The sequence below is a fragment of the Aquila chrysaetos genome, chromosome 2 (genome assembly GCF_900496995.4).
Source record: "Aquila chrysaetos chrysaetos chromosome 2, bAquChr1.4, whole genome shotgun sequence".
Lineage (NCBI taxonomy): Eukaryota > Metazoa > Chordata > Aves > Accipitriformes > Accipitridae > Aquila > Aquila chrysaetos.
The window spans coordinates 62375499-62403224 of record NC_044005.1 but is presented as its reverse complement, the minus strand read 5'-3'; the positions used below and the strand labels follow the sequence as shown (position 1 = coordinate 62403224).

At 39.6% G+C, this 27726-nt stretch overlaps 1 protein-coding gene across 2 annotated transcripts in view; it reads right to left on the bottom strand.

The window, feature by feature from the left end:
• The window catches only part of LOC115353038 (prolyl endopeptidase), a 116813-nt gene that overhangs the window by 42559 nt on the left and 46528 nt on the right, over positions 1-27726 (bottom strand). For both annotated transcript variants that reach the window (XM_030041975.2, XM_041118223.1), the window contains exons 8-10: positions 15607-15798; positions 7309-7506; positions 3556-3659 (exon numbers count right to left, since the gene is read on the bottom strand). In XM_030041975.2, coding sequence (XP_029897835.1) covers positions 3556-3659; positions 7309-7506; positions 15607-15798 — 494 coding nt within the window. The remainder of the gene's footprint in view (positions 1-3555; positions 3660-7308; positions 7507-15606; positions 15799-27726) is intronic.

Sequence of the window (27726 nt, the reverse complement as noted above, 5' to 3'; positions counted from 1 at the left end):
TGGTACTGCGCAGGAGTGGGTAAGGAGAAAACCAGAAACAGTGATACTGACTTGCACCCCATTACAGCCTGGTGGTGAAGCTCTGCCAGTGATTTACAAAGTGAAGGTTTCCAAGGACATTGCAACAGCACACTTCCTCCTTGAAATTATTTGTATTACTGTTATACTTTACCTTAATTTAGCATGTAATTGATTTAAATGTAAAATGAGATTTTGTTTTTCCAGACATTTATATCATAAAATTTGATTTACTAGAAAAATACATTATTTCTAATTTATGGCAACCCCTTCTAAATCCTTTTTAATTACCTGGGTATTTGTGTTCCATTATTATCCTTCTGAGTTTGATGGCAGTATTACAATTGTACCAAGTTCTTTCCTAAAAAGAATGCTGTTTTCTTTCTCTTTTTTAGCTTACTATACCCTGAAGTTATCCTGCAGAAGTCCCTTAATGAATTTGAGTGAAGCAGTAAAAACATTCTCTGTGAGAATACTTCCAGCAAACTGTCCTCTACAACACTCTTGCTTCTGTCTGGAGATGCAGAGACAAACAGATGTGGCTGTTTACAACCACCTCATGCACACACACTACTGTCTTTATGCTTTTAGAGAATCTGCCCCGTGTATGTGCCAGAGGCAAAATCAAAAATAAGAGATTAAGAAAAATATCTCATCTCCTTTTAAAGGCTCCAAGCCATGCTGTCACACTATTGCTTAACTTTATCTCCTAGGTCATTTCACCTTTTTCCAGGCTAAGCTTATTTAAGTTCCACTTCAAGCACTGGATCTTCTTATACTTTTGTCTATAGAAAGAAAAATCCTCTGTTCCACTCTTGCTCTACAGATGCAAAATCCTATGTATAAGATAATTAATCTACCCTCCCATATTTCTTAATATAAATTTCTTCTATGAATTGCAGGTATTAAATATGCTAAGCATCATGATATAATGACTGTTTTTCTAGACCCCTAATTATTTTGGTTCAGTCACCATCCCTGGAGGCATTTAAAAGACATGTAGATGTGGCACTTAGGGACAGGGTTTAGTGGTGGACTTGGCAGTGTTAGGTTAACAGTTGGACTCAATGATCTTAAGGGTCTTTTCCAACTTAAATGATTCTATGATTTCAACAAATTTCTATGAACTCTTTCTAGAAGTTCCATATCTTTCTTAAAGTCCTGACCAGGTCATAGCATTTTATCAGGGGCTTACCAAAGCTGTGTTTAGTGGGAATATCACTTACTAAAAATATATATTTTGCATAATCCTTTTAGTCACAGTACTTGTTATGAGGTCAAAGCAGTTGTCTACGAAGAGACCTGTATTTCCTGAATCTGTTCCATATCAACTGTATCTTACACTGTGTTCCATAGGAGTAATTTCTCTTAACTCTGTAAGCCTTAAACTTAGCTAATTCTTATATGCCTTCACTTATGTGTGAGGAACAGGCACCTCCAAAGGAGTCTCCATGCTACTAAACTGAGATACGTGTCTAGTGCACCTACAATAGCATTTCAGTTCAAAACAAAAGTGTGGTTCTAAAGCAAGTCTCCTCACCACTCTCACTTCCCACAGCAGAGAGGTTTCAGTATATGCAAACTGGATTCCTTCTGGATGAAACTCAAGCAGCAGATACACTCCAGGAGTGCACCAAAAGTATTTCAACCAATAATGGAAATTCAGTTCACAGGACAGGACTACAGCTAGTCCAAAGTAAAACTCTCAAAACGGACATTGGATCCTCAGCACAAGCCATTTCACTCCTGCAATTATTATGCCACACTGCTTGTTACTGTAGATGCAGCTTATGACCTTCCAGGGATGCAAAGGGAGCTCTGGGAGACCAGCTGACACAACCTACCTGATTTCAGATTCTGAAGTGGTATAAATCTCTCCCTGGTTCCCAGATGTCCTACCCTCGCTTGGCTATACTGAAATGTAGATTGTCATAATGGGACCATTTAACAAGCAGTTCACATCCTTATAAATCAGCAACCTGCTGTCCTTCTTACTTTGTTATCTGCCAGTCTTTGTTGACTCCAAATACTTTATCAGCAAAGATTTTATTCTCTAGATTCCTATGGAATTTACCGAATGGCATTAGACCTTGGTAGGAAAGACCTCAGTCATTTCTCTCCATGTTCATGTCTCACAGAGCCAGTTTGTAGATCATCCATGTCTGTAATTTTAACTCCACTTGTGCAAACTTTTAAATCCAGGGGCCTTTGTTTCATCAAGGCAAAAAGCCTCTTAGGAAATTTGAGCCTTTCATGGCTTTATAAACCATCCATGCAGTCTTGCCCTCCCAAGAGGCAGCAGGCATATTTGACAAAACCTGTTTTTATGAAACCATGCTACATAGGACATATGTTTCTCTTTTAATTCTTTATTCATGGAATCCCAATGAATTATTAGAACCTTGGGAAACAATTAAAACAGAGTATTAATGCAGTGCTAACCTACTGCTTATTAAGTACTGAAGCAATATCCCATGGACCCAGATCCTATGGTACTAGGTAGTAGTACACATATAGAATGCAGGGGTCTCTATCCCAAACCATTTAAACATCTAATACTAAAGGCTGTTAGACCTGTACAATCAATAATTGCTTCATGGGGTTTTACATTAGAAATGTTAATTACATATATATATGTATTTTAAATTGCTTTTAACTTTTGCTCCTTGATCTAGTTGTTCCAGCACTGCAAGCAAAAGGGTTTAATCCTGCTCTTAGAAAATCAAAGTGAGTTGTTCCAAGTGTAACTGTACTGATGGATTAATGAACACAACATACTACGGCACTTCGTGGAAGGGTGGACAGAATGGGAAATTCTTACACAGCATGAATGAACATGATTTTCCTGTTCACATCACTAGATATTTTCCTGCTTTCCTTCCAAATAATCATGGTTAAGAGCTTTCATAGTTCTATAGCAAATTTTGTATTAGATGCCAGCTACAAATGAATCAATGCATTTCCTTCTTTCCTCTCAATTTCTTCTTGAGGTCTTACTAGAGATCCACAGTATGAACTTGTGGTAAAAATCATCACTATTCTTATACAAGAGTGGTGGGGTCAGATGTGTTTTATCTATTGTTGTCAATTCCCACGGTGGACCCCGGAATACTGTGGAAGTGCTGGGGAGATGACTGGCTATTCCAATTTCTCCTGTTTCTCCACTGCCTCTTAAGCCTTGCCCTATCACACACTTGCCTATGGGAGCCATGTCAGGTTGCCGTGGTGGAAGAAATACAAAAACATGGAAAAGCAGCAGTTTGATGTTAACACAAATATCACAGAATACCGTAACATGGCAAAAAATTAGAGAACAGATTGCCTCATAACATAAGATGACTGAGGATTGAGTCTGCTCCAGTTACTTGCAGCGGCATCTTCCAATCTTTCTAACAAGACTTGTTGGAATTCCTTCAGAGTGCACACAGATCTGCACCCCAGGAGCTAATCAAAGTACTCTCACCCTTAGCCAAGTGCAATTTTGTTAAACTCTTGTATAAGTCATTACAGCAAGACAGCAGGATTCATGTTTACTACCTGAATTGTCTGGTAAACCGAAGGATCAAATCCTTTCACTGTCACCTCCCGGAAAACTCTTGGCTCCAGTTCCTCTTTGGTCAGATCACAGTGATATATAATACCTAAAATAGAGTGCAAGTTTGTCAGTTTAGGGTACGTCCATCATTAAAACGATGCCAGTTTAGGCACTGTGATGGAGTAATGAATGGCAAAGGTAACTCAGCAGGGTGAAAACAGTAGCTCCAGGTGCATTCTTTTAGTTAATATATAATTTAACACATACATATATGCACTTTATCTAGGAAGGGTGCAAAGGCTTTCTGTACAGAAAGAATAGTTCTCACCGCCCATACACAGCCAGGTATCTGAAGGGAGGTTAAGCAAAATGGAAAAAAGATTTGTTTTCATAAAGTTACATAGCACTTAATGAGAACGATAATGTTGGAAGAAAGAAGTATCAAGTCACTTTTAAAACATCTCCTCTAGAGCCACCAGACTGACAATAAATATATCAAGAATTTCACCCAAGTCAACATTTTTCTCTTTATGATAAAATATTTTGAAATTACAATTCAAATGGACACCTAGACAATGGAAAGAGCTGAGCATCCACTTGAAATTGTGGCAGACTAGCACAGGTTACTTATGTAACTGAACACCATTTGGTGTCATATAATTTATTTTACATCCTGATCCTGCAGGTTGGAAGGCAACTTCACTTGCTTGAGTTGCACCTATGATTTCCAAAGGATTGTGCACATGAGAAAATTTATGTCTATAAGCAGTATAACTTCCAGGTTGCAGCAGAGGTAGAATCACAGAGACTGTAGCAATCTAGACACTACACAGATGTCTAATTAGCCAAGAAGAATTTTGCATTTAGACTATAAATCATATTTCCTGTCATACAGTGTGACTATCGTTGTGTTTGCACACTGGTTAACATACTATAAAATCCTAATATTCATGGATATACTACAGATACATATGATACATAAAACTAACCTCAGCATTAATTATTTTTTGTTTCTCTACTTTACGACAAGCTGGCCTCTGTAAAATTTTAAATGTATATTAGGGAAAAGAACACCAAAAGTTAAAGCAACAAACCCTCTACAGGGATCCTCAATGTAATAAAATTAACCAAGGTGGACAGGACTTGATTGAAATACTGCTGTATTATGTGTATTTTAGATACTTTCAGGAAACCAGAAGTAATTATTACGGAGGTTATAGCTATAAAAAATTATATTGAAACATGAAATAATGAGGAAAAATATCTGATACAAGGAAATTGCCTCATTAAATCACTTTTATAGACTGTGGAAAATAAAAAAGATACAGATTGGCAAAGGAACACAGATAAAACCCAACATTTCTAATAACTAATAAAGCCTCTTTCCGTAATGGTGAATTAATAGGGGAATAAAAGTAGGACTACTCCAATCTGCTGGGAATTTTTTTTCTTCATTTGTCACAAAGTGACTAGCAAGCCTAATGCAGGGTGACAGATACAAACAAGCATTAAAGCAGCATTTCCCTTAAAGATTAGGATCCAGAAAGTGATGCAAAAGCACAAAGGAAAGCACACCAGGCAGTAACAGGCAGAGTAGTCATTTGACAGATACACAGCTGCCCAAGCTGGATAATGTATTGGCAAACATTACACACAGAGCAGGCAGAATAGCTGCACATTAGGAAACCACATGATAAAGTATAAGCACAGTCATAGACTGCTCTTCAGGAGTTAATCAACCCAATATTACAGTAACATGCAATTGAACCCCTGGTACTGCATCTCTTGTTCTGTTATATTTTTAGTGGCATGGCAGTTAATATCAAACACCACAGTAATGTTGCAGCCTGCACTCTTTGCTGTATGCTAAACATATGCAAAACACTAGAGTGCTCACCTAAGTGTCTCACTGGAGTGGACAGCAGGGATAACCATATTTTTCAGGGAACAGCAAAAATTATTTTAATGGTGTCAGCATCTATGGTTTTAGAACTGCTTTATTCATTATTTCATATATATGTTTACTATTACTTTTGTTGTAGATATTAAACACCAATGTGTTAATTTGTTTCTTATTAGAAAAAAGTAATAGTGCAATTTAATACAAGGGCAAATTATATTGATTTCTAATAGTAAAGTAGGAAGATCTAGGTTAATTATGGACCAGCCCCATGCCTTTTGTCTGGTTATTCCACTGATAGGGTGAATGGAGGTTGCATGCAAATTAAAAAATATCCACACACCTACCTAAAAATTACCTCTCTGCTCTGCTTTCCTCACCCCTTCCTTATTCCCATACAGTCTACCTCCATTTCTTCCCTTCCTCTTTCTTCTAGATTCCAGGTCACTCTGCCCAACTCAACAGAGCTACACCATGGCGAATTCTCTGTAGATGCTAAGCACATAGATGAAAAGGAAAAAAAAAATATGCCTAAGTAACCGGCAGACAGTGAGAGCAGCCATTGCTGGCTGGCAAGCCATGGGCTAAAACAGATCTCCGTGGCTTCGGACCTCCACATGTTTAGCAGCTGCAGAGACTGTACTGGCTCAGCTGAGGTGAACTGTGCTGGCTTGTAAGACTGGCAACTTCTGGCCCGTGAGGTGCGATGTGAGGAAGTGAACTATCTGAACCATCAAGTTGAGATGAAGTTAGAGGTAAATGCCAGAGTGTCCTCAAGCTCCTCTCCGGTTGCAATGGCTGCAATGATCTAAATGTTGTTTAAAAGTTTGTTTAAAAGGAGGAACTGGAAACATATCTTATTTCTAGTTATGTAAACAGTAAAATAATAATAGGAAATTCATCACACATCTGCTAACCTTGAAACATGATTTTGATAATTTGACACAATCATTTCTAGCAAAACCAGCAAACCTATCAAAACTATTATACAGCCATTTTGCAATGTGGCTGTGCTCTAAATGAAACAGAGCAAAAATATACGTTAGATGCTATAAGAACATTTTTGATCATCTTATCATTCAAGATCACTCACAACCCTGGAAGAAGATAAAGATTCTGAAGCCTATGTTCCCTCTCCATATTTGAATCCTGTCCTGTATTAGCTATTGATTGTTTGGCCCATAAAGAAAGAAAGAATGAAAGAGAAAGAGCAAACAGCAAATGTATTTTCTTGCTATATATTAGCTTGACAATTGCGTAGAAACTCCCTTCCTTTTCGAAATCCTGGAATACTCATGGGTGTGCCGCACACGTATTACGTAATGCTTTGGACAGCTCTGGCTTTGCAGGACTGTACAAAGAGGATTCCTACAGCAATCAAACAACACCAAGTGTTGTGAAGACATAGACAGTAAAGATAATCTAATGAGGCCATGCATAAATGAATCACAAAGCTGTCAGAGAAAGAATTTTTGTGACTTTTATTAATGTCCTTCAAAATTGTGATGAAAATAACATTAAACACATTAACAATTGTCTTCAACAGAATTTGTAAACTTTTATCTTGCTGTATGAAGCAAGAACTGTGAGAATGCTACAATTTCATCTCTAGTACAAGCCAGTCCTGAGTAATTTCTCAGTGCAGGTCTCCCAAAGGTTAGCAGGCATGTTATTTAGACTTCATGGACCAAGGACTAGTACTTTTTGAAGTGCACAACCACTACTTACTACATGGGAGGGAAGCAGTTTTACCTGCATCTTAGACATACCTAATAACTACTGAGCAACAGAAAATGAGAAGGATATTGTTCCCAGGAAAAGGAACAACAACTGAAGGGAAAAAAAACAGTCTTACCTGGAGATAAAAAGGAAGTAAACTGATAGAATATTTCACTGTCCTTCTTTTGGCCACTATATCCCACAATACTGCCAACCTCTAAGGGGAAAGTCTTGAGATGTACACCAGTAGCTAGGTCATGAAGTTGCAGGATATTCTTCACGTCGTGCAGATAGCACAAAACCAGGAAGTTGGACCTCACACAAGCAACCCATTCTGTAGAGTGTGCAAAAGAAAAACAAAGCCACAGTAATACAGTAAAAAAAATTGTAAGAAAACAATCAGACAAAATATGATTCTAGAATTCTTTAGCATACCTAAATACATGCACCAAAATTTCTGACATGCATTGAATTTAACTCTTAAATCTTTAGAATTCACTTGCCTTCTGAAAGAAAAAAACAAACCCAAAAGTAAAGGCTGACATTCTTTCGAAATGCACTAACCATGCCACTTGAAACTAATTTATGCAGACACAGGAATAAAGAATTGCTTAACCAAGATGCTTATGCATTTGGGGTGCTTATAGATCAATACTGCTCTTAAACATCACATATTTCAATGCAAAACCCAAGCAAAACATTGATCTTTGCTAGCAACACTTATGGAAATGCATGAAAATCAAAACAATCATTATGATTTAGACCCAAGCTAAACTAATAAGAACAAAAAGACACGTGATCCTGTATTGCACATTGAAGTATAGAACCTAGAAGTTACTATTCATCTTGCTTTTATCACCTAAGTATTCAGGAGGCTATTATCATAAGCAAGCTCTACCAGGTGTAAGAAAAGGGCTATTCTGAGGTGATATTCTCAACACACCATTTAAAAAACCCCACATTTATTCAAGAAGCTAATGTTGTTAAACAGCATTCTTGAGACTGTAAGGTAGTAGAAACGGGACGCAGCACAGTGAATTCAGTCTGGCAAAAGGACCCAGGAACAAAGTGCTCTGCAGAGGTTCATTTCCTTTATGCCTCTCCTGGCAATCCCAGGCTGCTGCAGAGCTGCCCACCTCAGCTGTGCAGGAACAAGAGCTTCTGGTTCACAGAACCTTTCACATTCTGAGTTTGCTCCTCAGGGGAATTACTAGAGATATGTGAACTTTTTAATGGAATGCTAATTTTTTTTAATTGAACTTTGGAAAATCCAAACTGATTAAAAAAAAAGGTCTGGGCTGCCAATTTCTACAAAAATCCCTGCAGTTCTACTGACCATCTCACTTTGATCCCCATCTTTACGTCCTATGAAATGTAGAAACTATTCAGGGCTCCAGTTCACCCAGAATATATCACATAACATATTCTCTCCTGTCTCCTGTGTCATTGGCTTTCAATCTTTAGTGACAAATGTATGTATTTATGCAGACAGGAAAAAGACTGAAACTTCTTAATCTGTCTCAGTGTTTCTGTCATTTAAGAAACCAGTTATCCTACTTTGCAACAAAAGTATTTCAACATCTCATTAATTCACAAATCAAATACAAACAAGAGAAAATACAAACAAGGTTAAAAGTCAAGAAAAAATATCTGGAAGGAAGGAATGAGGGAAATTCGTTTTTGTTTGTAGGACTAGGTGAGGTGGTGATTCTTGTCCTCTTCCAACTATGCATGTGCAACTTCTCCCCTGACAAGTCAGACTAGAAACCTAAATCGTGGGCAAGGTACCAGCACTGGACAATGCCTTCTCTTATCTGCTGGAAGCAAAAACCAAAAAGATGGAATCAAATGAGAAAGAAAAATCAGGTAGGACTGACTGAGGCACGCTGTAATGTCAAAGTAGCACTGTGAGATGGGGAGTTTAAAATACCAGCATCGAAGGAAAAAATATTGAAAACAAACCAGAAGCAAGGCAAAATTGACTGAATTTTAGTTTTACACTCTTATTTTATTCATATTTTAACAGTTCTTTCCAGTTTCCCCAAAGTCCTATAAAACCAAATAATTTGAATTCACAGAGCTGTACTGAAGACAGCTTTATAAATGCATCTTTGCACATTCAGGTTCCAGAACAAAAGTTCGAAGTTGTATCATGTGCCCCTTCCATTAAGGGTAACAAGCTCTTTCTGAACTGAAGGTCAAAACTCATTATTCTGTAACAATTAGCCTCTTTAACAGTCCCTGCTTTCATATACAGTTCAGGTCTGTCAAGACCCCCTACAGCTCAAAGACCTTCAAATCCTAATAGCTCAATAGAGTCTACCTTCCTTTTAGCTTGTGCCTGAGGGACCACTGAAATTTAACACTAGTCTGACTTTCTAGCCAATTGAATTTAAGTTACATAAACACCAAAATAAAACTTTACTACTCCCTGCTTCCCAAAGACCTCCACTGATTTTTTTTTTTTTTTTTTATCCCCAGACTTTAAGTCCCTCATGAGCTTCTATCCCAAATCTGGGAATTTTCTAACCAAAGCCCCAGAGTACAACACTAACTGAAATTTCAACCATGAAGCCATGACCTGAAATAATAAGATATAGTGCAACATAACAATGTCTATAAATTAGTAATTGATGTATAATTTTAGCTCTGGAGTGACTTAAATTTCTTAAGTGAGGCTGGAGAACAGAATAAACTTTGTAAGTTTAATTGTTATATCTAATTACATATTTTGAAATATACAATCATTCTTGGCTGTATGAACAAGGAGAAAATGCAATAATTCAAAATATTTATTACACTCTCACTGCACAAATCTGCCAACATTCACATGTATAACTGGTTTATTAACACAAAATATGAATTAAAAAAATAGCATCCCTACAGTAACACACCATTTTTGCCTGCAGAATTAACTACTCTGCAATAAGTATGAGATCCCACGAACTCCATTCGTATTCTCAGTAAAATATAACTAAAATGTCCAGTTTTACTCTTGAAATTTCTTGACCCTTAAAGTTTCGCAAGATGGATTATAGACATTCTCAGATCAACCTCAAAGGTATATAATATGTAGTTTTGCTTCAGGAAAAATACTACTCAAGCAATCTTTATTCTAAAATTAAATTGTGATGACCCTTAATTCCTCACTAATCATTTGATGAAGTATTCCAGTTTAATGGATGTTTTCACTAAAAGTCAAAGTACATTATTACTTTGACTTATGTATTACAAAGAGATACTACTCTTTTAATAAAAGGATTTAGTTGCCCAGGGATAAGGCTGCTGGCTTATGCAGCAATTCCTGCTATTGAAGAACTTGCCTAGGAAGCAGCAATATTAACTCTCCATCACCTCTTGGTTTACAAATCAGATGCTCTCAGCAAGGTAAAGATAACAGATGAGAAGACAGCACAAAAGATTTTTAAAACATTCCATGAGATTTAGGAACACAGCTTCTGTGTATAATAATAACCTGTGTTATAACTGGTTTTAGTGCATTGCTAACTGCCTCCAAAACTTACAGTAATGGAAGCTACAAAGAAATGCAAAAGATCAAAACAGAGCAGAACGTTGAAGCTGACTTGAAAGAGCAGAAGAAAAAAAAGACACTAAGAACCAACACTTATATACATAGCAAGCTCAAACAATGCTGAATTATTAACAAGAGCTATTTTTTGACTGCAAGCTACAAGCTGAGTCTCTGTTACTCCCGTGCTCGGCACTGAGAACTGCAGATACTGTCTAGTTTGTTACATTAGCAGTCAGCCTCCTTGGTTTTGCTCATGCTTTGCAGAACGCATCCTGCATGCCTCTGTACTTCCTGGAAGCTTTTAAGATTGTGTGCTTGCAAACTTCACGTGTCTAAAAGCTAAGCCTGACAGCATTGCTGTAGGCTCCCTTTATAGACAATGGGCAGAAATAAGCACCTTTAGAATGCAGTTCACCCAATTATTTTGGATACCCTGTTCTGGGATACTGTGAATTGCTTGCTGAGCAGTTTGAATCACAGAAGTGTTTTTTTTTAAAAAAGCTAACCATCCGAGGCCTCTCCAAAGTATAGGGTCAGCTTATTTTCAGTTAATACCAGTGAACAGAGCAGTTGTTCTCAGAGTTACACCTAAATTTATCAATTGTTCTCCAGCATACTTACAATACACCTACTTACAATACCCATCAGGCAAAGGATTTATTTTACTAAACAATAAACATGTAGAGGTTGCATTTTTCCAACCTGAGCCTCTTGTCTCAGGCATCAGAGAGATGGACACACTTGGAGGCACTAATAAGTACTGAAAGCAGGTATGAAGAATTATCCTTGGTACAGCCCATTTCTCTCTGGAGATGACAGTGAAGACCTTGATGACTACAATAGTTTACAATTCTTCAGTAGCTAAATTTGGGCTAGAGGAATTATACTTCTTAACAAGGCATAGAAAACTGAGCTCAACCATCTCCAGAAGTTCGAGTTCAACCTTTTAGAAATGAATATACTGCTACTTTCCAAAAAACTCTTTATTTTGACAGCTTTCATTAGGAGCAAAGGGATGCCACTAACTTGGCAACTGCAACATCGCTATGAACAACATTTGAAACAGTTTCAGGAAAAAAAAGGTTGAATCCTCACAAACATCTGTGCCACTAACCCTAATTACTTATGACAGTTCTGACCTTTCGCTTCTGCAGCAGTAGCTACAGCACATGAAGTGTCCAACTGTACAAACATGCTTTGACAGACACAGGTTGAAATGTTGATGGAGAAGAACATGCCAAGCTAGAAGAGCTAGGCAGCCGTAAGTCTTCAGCAGAAACTACTGAGTTACTTTCTGTACAATGTGCTTATGTATCCACTCAAATAACGAATATATTTCAACGGACTGTCAAAGCTTTAGCTGGAAAATAGAGCTGGAAGGTCATTTTGGTTTCTTTGGTCATCACAGACAGCGACCATAAACTTCAGTGTCTCTGCAGATTAACAGGCATCCATGCAGATCTGAATTAAAACGACCCATAACAACCACTCAAGGATACTTATGGGTAGACTTGCAAGCAAAGCAGGAGCAATTTACAGAATAAACCATGAATCATTCTGAAATGTAAGTAAATGTTGATATGCTCTCACAACACAAAGCATGTATCTTCTCTCTGAGACACCATCCTCAGTGACAGCCTGCCACGTTTAAGTTAATGGAAAAGCTCCAATCAATTTCAACAAGACAAGGATTTTATACCCCACATCCTCTCGGTATGAGACACACAAACGAGAGACAGAGTCGGGGGACAAAGCTCTGAAGCTGCGAACATCAGGAGTAATGCTTCCTTAAGTAACCTACAGTTTTAGTCATCTGTGACTGATGCAGGTTTTCCATGGTAAACAGAATTAAACAGAGCCACAAAAGCCCTACCAGGGGAGCAGAATAAAACTTTCAGTCATGGACATGCATCTGGACCACATCCTCTCCCCATGTCCCCAGTGACTGAAGGACTGTATCTGGCTTGGCCAGATCTTAGGGGATGCTTTTTGTTGCTGGGAAGCACTGGAGGTAAGCCACATCCCAGCTGGTTTGTTTTCAGTTTTGGTTGTTTTTTTTTTTTTTTTCCTCCACATTTCACAGTAGAAGCTTATCAGTCTGGTCTTTTGCATTGCAGCCGATTTCCTCCTCTCTGCCACACTTCTGCACTAGCCATCTCCACAGGATGCTTCCTCTGGGCGATACACAGAAGGTCACACAGCTGCTCCTCAGAACAGTCACACAACCCTTCATGCTCCCACTTTGCAAGCAAAACTCCCAAGGGCGTAAAGCTATGGGTACTCTGAAAAACACCACAGGGTAAGGGAGTGAACAAGCTTCCTGACAGCTGAGATGAACAGGAGGGATTACTCACACCCATGCACATCCTTGTCATTCAGGATCAACAATTTTGTGGTACTCATTCCAGACTTTCCCTCCTGGTTTCATTACAGTACCAGAAGGTACATTTCAGTTGCAGTAACTCCCCTCCCCAAACTCTTAAGCATTTATGAATTAGCTAGCAGGTTAAAGGTAAGAAGAAAAACATTATTTTTCACTTGGTGTGCACATTCTAGCTGAGGGAAGGGAATCATTTTACATGCACTGAGTTGAGGTGTGCAGATGTGTACAAGGTACAGCAGCTTTGCTGCTGCTTGTTAAATGGCCAACTGAGATTCAAGGAACTGTTCAAGATCACTCACCTCATCTATGACATGTTCAGGAATATGTCTTATTTCTCAGCCCTCCTTACTCACGAGATCTATTCTGTTTTTCTTTTCATTGTCACAAGTACAGGGCTGGATATAACTGCTACTCTCAAGTTGCCCTGCTCTACCAGTATTGGGCATTTTGAGGGGAGTGGGGGGGTGGGGGTGTCACTGTTCTCAAAATTGATTATATAACCTTCTAAAGATGACAGGTTTATCCTATGCCTTAGAACTAGGGTTGCAGTGTCTGTAATGATCAGTCTGCATTTATGGTTTCACAGCTGCCTTTTAACTAATTCAGCACACCTACTTGCAGCTATGTGGTCATCTAAAGCACTAGTTCAACGTTAGATGTGAATCTCTCCTATGGTTCTATTTTAGACTCCCTGAAAATTAAAAGTAACACTTTATAAACAAACTCCAAAGGGGAGGAAATGAGTCTCATCACACTCCAATATGTTCTGAGGCCCCCCTTAAATTTAATTTTTAAAATAGGTGTTATTTATTTCTTCCCCTCAGCTCACAGAGTAGAGATCTAAATTTACCTCAACTCTGTGTGAAATCCCTGCTGAGACTTGTAAAGTCAGGTGTGTGTACAACCTCATTGCAGGAATATGTTTGGTTTTTTCCCTGTATTTCCCAAATTAGCTCATTTATAAACAGTTCTGAAAACAAAAAGGTGAAAGCCAATAAAAAAAGTCTGTCTTGAAGAATATGTTGAGAAACCAAATGACATTCACACCACCTTGTAGGCATGTGTGTTTATTTCTTGGTTAGATAATATCATCTACAGCATCTTTCCTAAGAATGCATTATACTTTGTGGAATTTCTCTTTTTGCCATTGATGGACACTGGCAGAGCTTCATAATTCTTAATCCCAAATTTATTATTCATAAATAAATCTATTTCTATATGTGCATGGTGTAGCTTTTATGAAACTGAACCTAAGTTAACACATAGAAATGGGGGTGGCTACGGCTACCAGGCAGATCACACTGGAGTAGGCGGCTTTTGAACCAAGTAACTATATATCCCAGTAAAACACATTTGTGACCTAGAGCATCACTAACTACAATGTTTATAAAGAAATTCTAATACAGCTAATTACATCTTCATAAAGAATCACTCCCACACATATGTAAAATTGAACAAGCAGCAATACTCATTTACCCTTTGAATCACTGCTGTCCTAGCTTTTGCAGAAGGCGTTTCATTACATTGTCATCTCTGGATCACACAAAATCAAATTCACTTGACTTCAAGGTTTTCAAGACAATGAATTATTAACTGCCTTCTGCTATAATTATGTCTTTCTAAACCAAATCTTGGAATGATTAAAACAACATGACATAGAGACTGGCTTGCTTGCTGACTTCATCAAGTGAAACAATGGGGTTTTTATTTATTGAGGGCTACAACCTCCTGAACATGGTAAAACTCCCTTATCTTGGTGCTGAGGATACAACGCTAATTTGCAAGTGTCTGCCACAAAGAAGCAACTGAACAATTCAAACTTAATTTACTGTAGCTCTAAGATCTACTTATAACTCATCTTCTTACAGAGACACTTTCATCTGTTAATTTAATCCAATTCCTTTACATACCACTCCAAAAAGCTAGAGAGAGAAGTGCACATGTATTTGCATGTGAAGCCAGAGGAGGCAATCACAGTAGAAGCTTAATGACACACAATAGACTCCTGAAAGTCACTCTGATGGTTTTATATGACATATTATGTTTGCCTTCAAATGTTTAAGAGCTGAATGCCTGTTGTGTTTACAGTCTGAAGGCCAGTGCCCTCAGCCAATCCATTTATCTGAACCTTCAGTTTTCTAAATGCAGATCTCGTTACGTTTGTACAGTCAAGGCTGTCATGTATAAGCCATTAAAGGAGTGTTGCATGCATTAAATTTTTTTTTGCATGTACACAAACATGAACTCAGCACGACTTTGGATTCAGAATAAAACCAAAATGGAGAAGTGAAAAGCAGATGCGGCCTTTATCTTACTGGGAAGGAATATAGAGCCAGTACCTATATAGTCAACGGTCAAAGCTCCTTTTGGCTGCCTAGATCACATCTAAACAACGTTTAAACACAGGATAAAAGTAAGAAGGTCTGTACAAGACCACTCAATAGACTAATAACTGAATTAATTTCAAAAAAAGCAGAATAGACTTACTGTCAAGTAAAAGACTTTACACTTACTCTTACCTAGAACATCTCTTTCGTGTTCAGGGATGAGAACTTTCCACTTGGATTCCTCTGGATCATTGAAGTCAATATTGATTAACCGGTAATTTGGAGAATGCCGGTTTGTCTTGAAAGTGAACACTGTTCCTTCATTGGTGACATACTCATACTCAGCCTCAAAGTTATCTATCAGCTTCACCCATTGAAGAATTCCTGCAAGATGAAACATATAATGTAAATTCTTCATCTCCTGAAACAAAACTTTTTAAACACCTGAGGACCAGGTCTTCCTGACAATTGCTGTAGGCTCTTTCTTGAACAATAGCAGTGACCAGAAGAGGTACAGCTATGGAAAGGGCCAAATATGTACTAAGTATTAAGAAGTTATAAAGAATTCTCCAGATTAATAGGCTGCAGTAGGAAAATGCCAGTTCACAGACATGTTACATACTGGTTTTGAGGAATTTCTAGCAAAATACATGCAGAATACTGACAGAAAAATGGTTAGCATTTCACCAGCTTTCCTAAGGGGCTGCTGGAAAGCTCAGATGTTTGCTGCAGAGGTGCTTCTACCACACTGACTACTGTGGAGCCAACACCGCCGAGCACATCACGTTCTTGCCAACGGAGCTCACAAGCCCCCAATTCTACCGACTTCTTGGAATGAGGAGTCACAGCTGAGTCAAAAGACTCCACACTAAGCTTTCAAGCTCAATTTTATTTTTAATAGCTTTTTTAAAAATTACTATTTAATTATAAACTAAATTCCTCTTTTTTTTTTCCTTTCTGGAAAAAAAAGTTACTTTTTCTAAAAGTAGAAAGTTTTCCATCCTCCTTAAAAGCCCAGAACGTCCCACAGAATAGAACTGATGCTATTTGAATAAGTACAATAAACTTCAATATCAGGAATTTCCCTGTCAACTCAGAAACAACATTCCTGAAGTGTTGTTCTGCAGAAGCTTGTCACCACCAAAGGACAACTGCAGACAGTTAGCTAAAATGTTAACGTCTGGGTTTGTGACAAATGAAATTGCATTTTCCCTATCAGCCTTCTAGTATATCACACTCACTAATAGAAATGCACTTCTTTCAAACGCGAATTGTTTCAGTTTACTCACTCTGTACCACAGTCTTAGTATTGACTCAACCTGGAGCTGGGACCGAAAGACTCCACTACTTTTTACTCACATTTTACTGTTCTGCAATAGGTTTAGAGGCTAGTAGAAAGAAAAAGCAGCAAGGCTAGATCAGACATGTAATGTGCTTGTCATATCTACAACCCAACCTTTCAACCACACTTACTAGTATAAGCATCATACATTAGCTATGCTGAAAAATCAGAATCCTTACCGATACCTGAAATTAAAGCTTTTATATCTTAAAATAACATTTGGCATACTCTCTGCCTCTTTCCTAAAACTAAACATTGGATCTTTGCAATATAAACAAATAAACTGTGCATAAATCTGTTCATGAAACTCTATAATACGTTTGCATCAATAAAACAGCACATTGGCTTATTTTATAATATTAAAAGCTGAGCAGAATAATGGACGTAGATCATAGCTGAGCTGTAATTACTGTAAGTTTAAAAAAAGAAAAGAGTAATTGAGGAAGCAGTGAGATGGCCAAGGTCATTTAAAGCCCATTAAATGTAATAAGAGCGTAGAGCCAGGCCTAGTACATTCATAAAGCTCGTATCTCTTAATTGCTGTTTTGGTTTAAGGAAAACTTCCCTGACTCTTCATGCAAAGTGATAGATTAGCCAATTAAATTATACTTTTCATACTGCTATAATACAAACTTTCCAGACAATCCAGTCAACTTAGTATCCTGTCTCTGAGTGAACCAATTGCATGTTAAATCTTGATGTTCACTGAGGTCCAAAGTTTTGTCCTCCTCAAGAGATTTCATGTCGAAGAAAAATCCTGCTAAGTCCCTCCAGTTGCTCAGAGTTCTATAGAGAAAACCTGCTTTGATGGCCAGTAAAACAAAGAAAATCCAGCCTACAGTGAACTCTGATATACACCAGTGAAATTGTTTTAAGATCTCATCACATGCACAAGTGTTTTAGTAAATAAAAACTTAACTGCGGTGTAACACCATAACAATATTGGAACATTTGTATTTTAGTATTTGACAGAATGAAACCATCCTACTAAAGAAGAACAAGACTTCATAAAAAGAATCAATCCCCAGACTTTTGAAAAAACCCCACTTTTTTTAATGGTAAATGTGCACAATAACTGTAGTCTCCATGACTGCAACAGAAGTTGGATTCTGTGAAGAAAAAGGACAATAATGTGACATTAGGGATTGACATTGCTGCTTGCAACTCACTCATCCACTCCCAAATGAACAGCTAGTAAAAAAGTGAGCGGGTTGATATTCTACAGGGATACACTAAGTTGTTATTACAAAATCCAGAGCATTCATCTTGTTAAAGTAGACATTATATGGTCCTTAGAAGACAAATATTGCAGATGAATTATGTCTAAACCATTGTCTCACTGAAGTGGTTAAATATGCCAATATCTAGTCTAAGTTAAAATTAAATAATAAATAAATAAAAATTGTGCTGCAAAATAAAGTTTTCTCTTTTGCTGCCTGAACCAGCTCCCTGCTCGGGCAGAGGAGTGCTGCTAGGTACAAGGCAGTCAGTATGCACAAGGCAGCGGCAGAGAGAGAGGCTGAAGAGGAGCAGTATTTTTCAGTAGCAATGAGCCATAAGATAAGCTTGACTGCAGCAAAACTGCACCCTCCTGTGTTTCCCTCCTCTTCCTCCATCAGTGTATCTCCACCTTCATACTTGGTTTGGCATATGCCCTAGTGACTAGTAAAGCTGATTAAATTAGCTAACCTAGAAGAAAACTAGTCTCTATTTTACAGGGGTTTTTCCCCTCTGACAGATTAGTGAGTGCAATCACCTAACCACTGGGTCAGATGAGTGAAGATGCTGACTGACTCAACAGGAGGGGACAGTGTTAGGTAATATGGGAGCATGAGAAGATAGATGGAACATCTCTCCTTTCCATGGGAGCAACTGCTTAGTCTGGCTCTACCTGTCTCATCAAACTGTTCCCTCCAGTACCCAAAACGCCCAGGGTACAAGGGGACAAGGCAGATTTTTTACTGAAGACAGCACATTACACCAAGAGGAGAGTTTGCTTGAATGAACATGATTTGAAGCGTAAAGCATACTTCGTCAAAGATTCTGTCTTCCTGGAAGCGTCAGCAGTACATCTACAAGTCTGTCTAGAGACACAGACACGCATTTCCAATTCAAACTCTGCAAGTAGATTAAGCATAACTCTTCTGTTTCTTCATGTCTGTCTTTTGTTTACATGTGTGACTCCTGAGTACTACGGTAAGGTATCTGCATGCAGCTTTCACCTGGCCTGAATTTAGGATGGATGACAGTCTTCCCAGAAGCTAGACAAGATAGGGGAAACAGAGGTTCAAAATAGACCAGAAGTAACGATAAAAGGCCTAAAACAGTCTTCCTATAAAATGATCTATGAAAGTACCTTATGCCTTACATTAGAGAAAAGAGGAATATACAAGAGCATGATAAAGTATATAAAACAATGAACGATTAGGAGCTGTGCTGCCCAGACCTTCTGTCAGAGCAAAGATGCTGGTCCTAGACAGGTCACAGACCACAGCTAGTTCACCATCGCATGACTGAAAATACATGTGATCAGCACATCTATTCTTACCAAATGGCCAGAGGTACATGCACACATCCCATCATATGACTGGATGGATACTCACTTGCTGGTTACATACCTGGCCAAAAGTGAACGTGTGCACGGTGTCATGTGGCATGCACGTACCTATCCAGTTATCAAAACGAGAGGGACTACAGAGTCTCAAGAACAAGGAATGGTCTGTTGACCCCAAACAGTTCATGCAAACCAGTTCCTCCTCACCTGCGAAGCACTCTAGCAAAAAAGGCACCACGACCCCTGAATGGGAGGTTGGTTACCATGATGTAGAGGCAGGCGGATTCTTGCTTCAGTCTCAAACCCAGAACAAACAGCCTCTCAGTAACAAAAAGAACAGTACATCTATAAGTTATGACTTTAAAAAGTCCTCCAAAAACAAGGCAAAGTGTGGGCACTCAGTTCATTCTTCTTTACAAGAAAGGAGGGAAGGGGGCATGAAGAACTGGATCTTGATAGAGATTTGCAGGTTTAACCAGCATCCCTCTGAGAGCATCTGTCTTTGAGAAGAGCCACTGAGAAGTGGCATTTGTAGTCCAGGCTCCCTTATCCTTAACACCAGAGCCACTGAAGACTTCAGTTAATCCACATAAGCATACAATGAGACAGATTTCTTATACACGGGAAAAGCATGAAGATGTCAACAGTTTACTGTATACTACTGCTATAACCTAACCCTTTCCTCTACCAGTCCTTCCACTAAAAAACATTGCTGAAGAGCTATAGATGCTTTTGCCTATATACTTTATACCAACCAGTTATCCATCATCAAATAATTGCATTACAATAGGACCTGCAGCTAGAGGATTTATAACCTTTATTCAATGGACAATAAAGCCGTGCCACACAACAGAAAATCATAATCCTATGGAACTGGCCCTTCTGCAACGTTTAGGACAAAAGCAACAGAGTATATAGACAGATTTTTTTAAACAAAATTTTTGGATCCATAGAAGATCAAAAATATTATATCAATAAGCATCACAGATTAAGCCCGCAATCTTGTACTGGCCTCTGAACATAGCAAAACATTCATTGGTCTGCTGAGAGCTCTCTGTGTGATGAAGCAGATTTGTAGCTGAATGATGACAACTACAGGAGAAGGAAGAGCTAATTTGAACAAACTGATAACAGCAAGAACGATCACAGGAAGCCTGTTATCAACCCCCTTTCAGACAGAAAGGATAGAGTGGCTCAGAGTCAATGTTCATCAGTTCACAAAATGTTCTCAATACTTCCATATTTCATGTTTCATGGAAAGAGCGAACAATCCATTCGTGGCAAATAACCTCTCAACTGTGCTGGCTGGAAAGACAGGACTTAGTGATCAACTAAGGATAGGTTTTTTATCTGATGTTGTGAAAAAAAGTTTCACAAGGTGAACACCCTCATTTGGCTTTTTTCATGTACTCTAGCAGTCAAAATTATCAGGTGAAGATATAAATGTTAATCTCCATAAATTTATATTCCATTCTAACTTGTCAGTTTTATTTTTTTGTAAGACAGTTTTTCTGCAAACAGAGCAGTGCTGAGAATGCTCAGAAAGTGAACCAAGATGTTTGGCTCATAACAAAGGGACAGGCTTTATACTTGAAAGAGCCATGCCAAATTTCATTATGGTACACACATTAAGCAGGTAAACTTCCACTCAAGGAAAGATCTTGATTTTTCAACTCCTAGATTTTATTCATAAATGATTTTTCAGGGAAGTACTGGAAGATAAGCATATAATGTGTTTGTCTCTGAATCATAATTGGAATGTTAACAAGATCTCAAAGAACAAACCCAGCCAGTCATCTTCAGCCTTAACAACTGAACCTTCAACTTAGGCACAGGTATGACCTTCTAAATTGAATTGTGATAGCTGTTCATCAGTTATTTGGAATTTGCTTTGCCTTTCATCTTAAAGATGAAAATTTGCTCAATCATTTCAATAAGGAAGATTTTTTTAAAACAGAATGAAAATAGAAATCAAAACAAAAATGCATTTAAATCTAATCTGCTCACAGAAAAGCCTTAAAACCAGTGTAATTTTGGTTTTGCGATTCCATATATGTATAGTAACATCCACCATGAGTATCTACATGTAAAACTAACTTGAGAGCACATGGTTTTTATGTATGCTTTACACTAGAATTAGAACACATTCACCTCCTAAACTTGTGAATGATCAATGCATTCAGTACTACCAGCATGGGAGACAGAAGAGAAACATGCTGTTTCAGTTCAATACTTGCTACTGACAAATTAATTGACATACCCATCTATACAACAGCACGTGCTAGGAGGATGTGAGAGGACAGTAACTTCACAGCCTTAACACTTTCAGTTCCAAGAGCTGGACACTGCAAAAAAGCCTTATAAAAGCAGAAGTCCCATAGGTACATGCATTATTAAGCACTTTGAACTTATTTACTTTCTTCAATTTTCTATGTTTTCCCGATTCCTTTAAGAGAAGTACACATTTTACTGAATTTTTTATAAATAGAAATGAATGTGTCTCTATGTTAGGTGTTAAATCCTGTGAAGATAAAAATCTTGATTTTAATTAAGTTGCCATACTATTTCCTTCTTACATCACTGTATTGCTAAGGTAAATTTTACAAAGTCTCTGTATCTACTCTTTAAACTCTGGATTTCTTCTCATCTTTATTTCTGGAAGGAAACAGAATCATAGAATCATTTAGGTTGGAAAAGACCCTTAAGATCATCGAGTCCAACTGTTAACCTAACATTGCCAAGTCCACTACTAAACCATGTCCCTAAGTGCCACATCTACACCTCTTTTAAATACCTCCAGGGGTGGGGACTCCACCACTTCCCTGGGCAGCCTGTTCCAATGCTTGACAACCCATTCAATGAAGAAATTTTTCCTAATATCCAATCTAAACCTCCCCTGGTGCAACTTGAGGCCATTTCCTCTTGTCCTATCGCTTGTTACTTGGGAGAAGAGACCGACCCCCACCTCACTACAACCTCCTTGCAGGTAGTTGTAGAGAGCGATAAGGTCTCCCCTCGGCCTCCTTTTCTCCAGGCTGAACAACCCCAGTTCCTTCAGCCACTCATAAAACTTGTTCCCTAGACCCTTCACCAGCTTCGTGGCTCTTCTTTGGACACGCTCCAGCACCTCCATGTCTTTCTTGTAGTGAGGGGCCCAAAACTGAACACAGCATTCGAGGTGCAGCCTCACCAGTGCCGAGTACAGGGAGACAATCACTTCTCTAGTCCTGCTGGCCACACTATTTCTGATACAGGCCAGGATGCTGTTGGCCTCCTTGGCCACCTGGGCACACCGCTGGCTCATATTCAGCCGGCTGTCGACCAGCACCCCCAGGTCCTTTTCCGCCGGGCAGCTTTCCAGCCCCTCTTCCCCAAGCCTGCAGCGCTGCGTGGGGTTGTTGTGACCCAAGTGCAGGACCCAGCACTTGGCCTTGTTGAACCTCATACAATTGGCCTCGGCCCATTGATCCAGCCTGTCCAGGTCCCTCTGCAGAGCCTCCCTACCCTCGAGCAGATCAACACTCCTGCTCAACCTGGTGTCATCTGCAAACTTACTGAGGGTGCACTCGATCCCCTCATCCAGATCATTGATAAAGATATTAAACAGAACTGGCCCCAGTACTGAGCCCTGGGGAACACCACTTGTGACTGGCTGCCAGCTGGATTTAACTCCATTCACCACAACTCTTTGGGCTCATCCATTCAGACAGTTTTTTACCCAGCGAAGAGTACTGGCTGCTCATGGCTTGGACGGGCGTTTCTCCCAGAGAATGCTGTGGGAAATGGTGCCAAAGGCTTTACTGAAGTCTAAGTAGACAACATCCACAGCCCTTCCCTCATCCACTAAGCAGATCACCTTGTCACAGAAGGAGATCAGGTTAGTCAAGCAGGACCTGCCTTTCATAAACCCATGCTGGCTGGGACTGATCACCCGGTTGTCCTGTACGTGCCCCATGATGGCACTCAGGATGATCTGCTCCATAACCTTCCCTGGCACCGAGGTCAGACTGACAGGCCTGTAGCTCCCCGGATCCTCCTTCTGGCCCTTCTTGTAGATGGGCGTCACATTTGCTAACTTCCAGTCAACTGGGACCTCCCCACTTAGCCAGGACTGCTGATAAATGATGGAAAGTGGCTTGGTGAGCACTTCTGCCAGCTCCCTCAGAACCCTTGGGTGCATCCCATCCAGCCCCATGGACTTGTGCATGTCTAAGTGGTGTAGCAGGTCGCTAACCATTTCCCCTTGGATTATGGAGGCTTCATTCTGCTCCGTCTTCCAGCTCAAGGGATTGGGTACCCAGAGAACAACTGGCCTTACTATTAAAGACTGAGGCAAAGAAGGCATTAAGTACCTCAGCCTTTTCCTCATCCTTTGTCACTGTGTTTCCCCCTGCAACCAATAAAGGATGGAGATTCTCCTTAGCCCTCCTTTTGTTGCCAATGTATTTATAGAAAAAAAATTTTTATTGTCTTTTATGGCAGTAGCCAGGTTAAGTTCTAGCTGGGCTTCAGTCCTTCTGATTTTCTCCCTGCACAACCTCCCAACATCCTTGTACTGTCCTCCTGAGTTGCCTGCCCCTTCTTCCAAAGGTCATAAACTCTCCTTTTTTTCCTGAGTTCCAGCCAAAGCTCTCTGATCAGCCAGGCTGGTCTTCTTCCCCGATGGCTTGTCTTTTGGCACATGGGGACAGCCTGCTCCTGCGCCTTTAAGATTTCCTTCCTGAAGAATGCCCAGCCTTCCTGGACTCCTTTGCCCTTCAGGACTGCCTCCCAAGGTCCCTAAACAGGCCAGTCTGCCCTCCGGAATTCCAAGCCAGCAGTTCTGCTGACTGCCCTCCTTCTCCAAGAATCAAAAACTCTATCATTTCATGATCGCTATGCCCAAGACAGCCTCCAACCATCACATCACCCACAAGTCCTTCTCTGTTCACAAACAACGGGCCCAGCGGGTCACCTTCCCTCGTGGTTCGCTCACCAGCTGTGTCAGGAAGTTCTCTTCCACACACTCCAGGAACCTCCTAGGCTGTTTCCTCTCTGCTGTACTGTATTTCCAGCAGACATCTGGTAAGTTGAAGTCCCCCATGAGAACAAGGGCTAGCAATTGTGAGACTTCTCCCAGCTCAATATAGAATATTTCTTCTGCCTCTTCATCCTGGTTGCATGGTCTATAACAGACTAACACCATGATATCTGCCTTGTTGGCCTTCCCCTTGATTCTCACCCATAAACAACCCTATCGTCACCATCACTAAGCTCTAGACAATCAAAACACTCCCTAACATACAGGGCTACCCCACTGCCTCTCCTTCCTTGCCTATCCCTTCTGAAGAGTTTAGAGCCATCCATTGCAGCACTCCAGTTGTGCGAGTCATCCCACCATGTTTCCGTGATGGCAACTATGTCATAGTTTTCCTGCTGCACAACGGCTTCCAGCTCCTACTATCTGTTGCCCATGCTGCGTGCGTTGGTGTAGATGCACTTCAGTTGGGCTATTGATCCTGCCACCTTTTGCGGGGGGAGAAGTCCTAATTACTACGTGACCATTCTCAGGCGCTTCCGTGGTTTCTCACACATCAATAACCCTTCTGTCTTTGCTGCCACATGGCTGTCTACCCCCTACCTCCACTGAGACGGCAGACCAAAGGACCTCACTAGCACAATCAATAGTTAAACTCTACAACTTAGGGCTCTGTTTGTGGATTATTATTTTTTTCTCAGTCTCAGGAAAATGGATTAAAACCACTCATTCCCTCATAATTTCTACTTTTTATGTTTCCCACTGAAGAGAAAGCTCTTACTCCCCAAATTTTATTTTCTTAAAGAATCAGCTGCATCCTTTATAGATTCCATTTTCCAATATTAACTTATCTACATAGCCCATAGTATATTTAAAATGGCTTAAAATTTATAATACATGTGTATACATATATTTTTATATATTTACACATATATGTGTATCTGTGTACATATATATATATATATATACACATACATGTTAAGTTTTGAACACCTTTGCTATACCAGAGAAGTATGTTCTGCCCTTGTACTGTCAATCACTAACTGAAAATTTGTTTCACTTGCTAGTGGTACCTGGCAACCTCTATTCCATCTCCGCAAACCTTATTCATGATACATAAAGCCTTTCATCACAGGGGAAAAAAACCCAACCCAAATCTCATGGTGCAATTTAAATTCTGTCTAGTGGTCACATCTCCTTTTAGTATTTTCCCATTTTTATTTTCTCCTTTCCTTTCTTGGATTTACCCTATACACTGTAACAGGCAACATTCAACTACTGCATGTCACATAGCCGTAATTCACAAGTACTTATTGAACAGATTCTCACTGTATTTCCTATGATATCAGATAGCATCCTGTATCTCACACTGATGACTGCTGGATATTTAGATATAACAGAGAATCCAGTATTAGGCTGCAGTCATCTTTCAGAGTATGTTTGTCATAGTTTAACCCCAGGCTGCAACTAAGCACCACGCAGCCGCTCACTCACCTCCCTCGCAGTGGGATGGGGGAGAGAATCAGAAGGGTAGAAGTGAGAAAACTCATGGGCTGAGATAAAGACAGTTTAATAGGTGAAGCAAAAGCCGCACATGCAAGCAAAGCAAAACAAGGAATTCCTTCACCACTTCCCCTGGGCAGGCAGGTGTTCAGCCGTCCCCAGGACAGCAGGGCTCCATCACCCCTAATGGTGACTTGGGAAGACAAACGCCATCCCTCCGAACATCCCCCGTTCCTTCTTCTTCCCCCAGCTCTATGCGCTGAGCATGATGTCCTATGGTCTGGAATACCCCTTTGGTCAGTTGGGGTCAGCTGTCCCAGCTGTGTCCCCTCCCAAATCCTTGTGCCCCCCCAGCCTCCTCGCTGGTGGGGTGGGGTTGGGTAAGAAGCAGAAAAGGCCTTGCCTCTGTGCAAGCACTGCTCAGCAGTAACGAAAACATCCCTGTGCTGTCAACACTGTTTTCAGCACAAATCCAAAACATAGCCCCATACCAGCTGCTATGAAGAAAATTAACTCTATCCCAGCCAAAACCAGCACAATGTTAGAACAATTTGAATTTGCTTTAGGATAGCTACAGTACACAGCTTTCCAAGAGTGGTGTACAGCACCTTCCTATGTGAAATGACAGCGGGGCAGAGCAGATCATGGCTATACATTGATGCATTGTGCCCATTCTTCCCGTCCGTCTCAGTGGCTCTATCCTGAAAGCACAAACATACCCAAGAACCTCAGTGCTTAGGAGATTTCTGCCAGCTAGAGCATCTCCAACTAAAATAGTTTTACTTCACCTGCAAACCTCGAGCCACTGCACTGATGTTAATCTCTTGCGTCCAACCTCTCCTGGCAGCAGCCACATCAACTGTGCATCTTCACTTGATTTGCACCTTCCAACTGCTGAAAACTTGTCTTCAGAAATACTCATGAAATCATGAGTCAGCTATCCTGTTCTATAGACATTTCTATAGACATTACTCTTTCTGAGACCTCTGACTTTGCTCCACCAGCAGCTTTCTTAAAAAAGAAGCAAACAAAACAACACCCCCCCAACCCAACTACAAAACATAAGAGACTGACAGATCATGCTTGTGTGTAGCTTAGCTAGCTATTCCTCCCTACGTTTTATTCTCTGTATTTGGTATCTAATGAAAAATTAGTTAGTCTCACAATTAACTAATTCAGCAACATACCACACAGTTGGACACACACAAAAAAGTATTTTTAAGGAAAAACAGTGCTGTTTCTGATGTTTCCAATGTCAAAAACTTTTTTTTTTTTACCTCACAATTTCTGAACTTGTTACTGTGGATACCAAAGAAATTTTAATTTTTTTTTTTAAATAATAGAAAAGTTTTATCCGTACTATAAAATTTCACACCATTTGTCACCAGAGAAAAGACCTATGAGGACAGGAATCACAAGATGTTTAGGATTATAAGAATTCATATAGCCATCATCCTTTTCTGATGTTCCAAAATACTAACAAAAACAAACAAACAAGGTGGTAGTGGTGAATATGCTCACTGACAGAAGTTTATAACGTGCAAAAGTAACAATTATGTTCACAGGCAGATGAAGGTTAATCTTTTAATTTTCACTAGTGCTACTCATACCAGTCATCAGCTTAATTGCACAAGGTTGCACAGTTGAGGGTGCAGTCACCATATAAAAAGTATCTGAGTTTTCATGCCGAAGCACATTTATATTGCTGAATACTGGTTCACTAAAGCAAGTCAGATCCATCAGACTTTTATTCAAGAGACTCCTCAGACCCTGAAAATCCATACACTCAAAGGCTTCCAAATTTCAAGTATTCTCTACGAGAGGAGATTTTGAAAACTGGGCATTTACTCCGGAGTTTGTCACAGTACTAATCCACAATAGTTTTTACGTTCAATA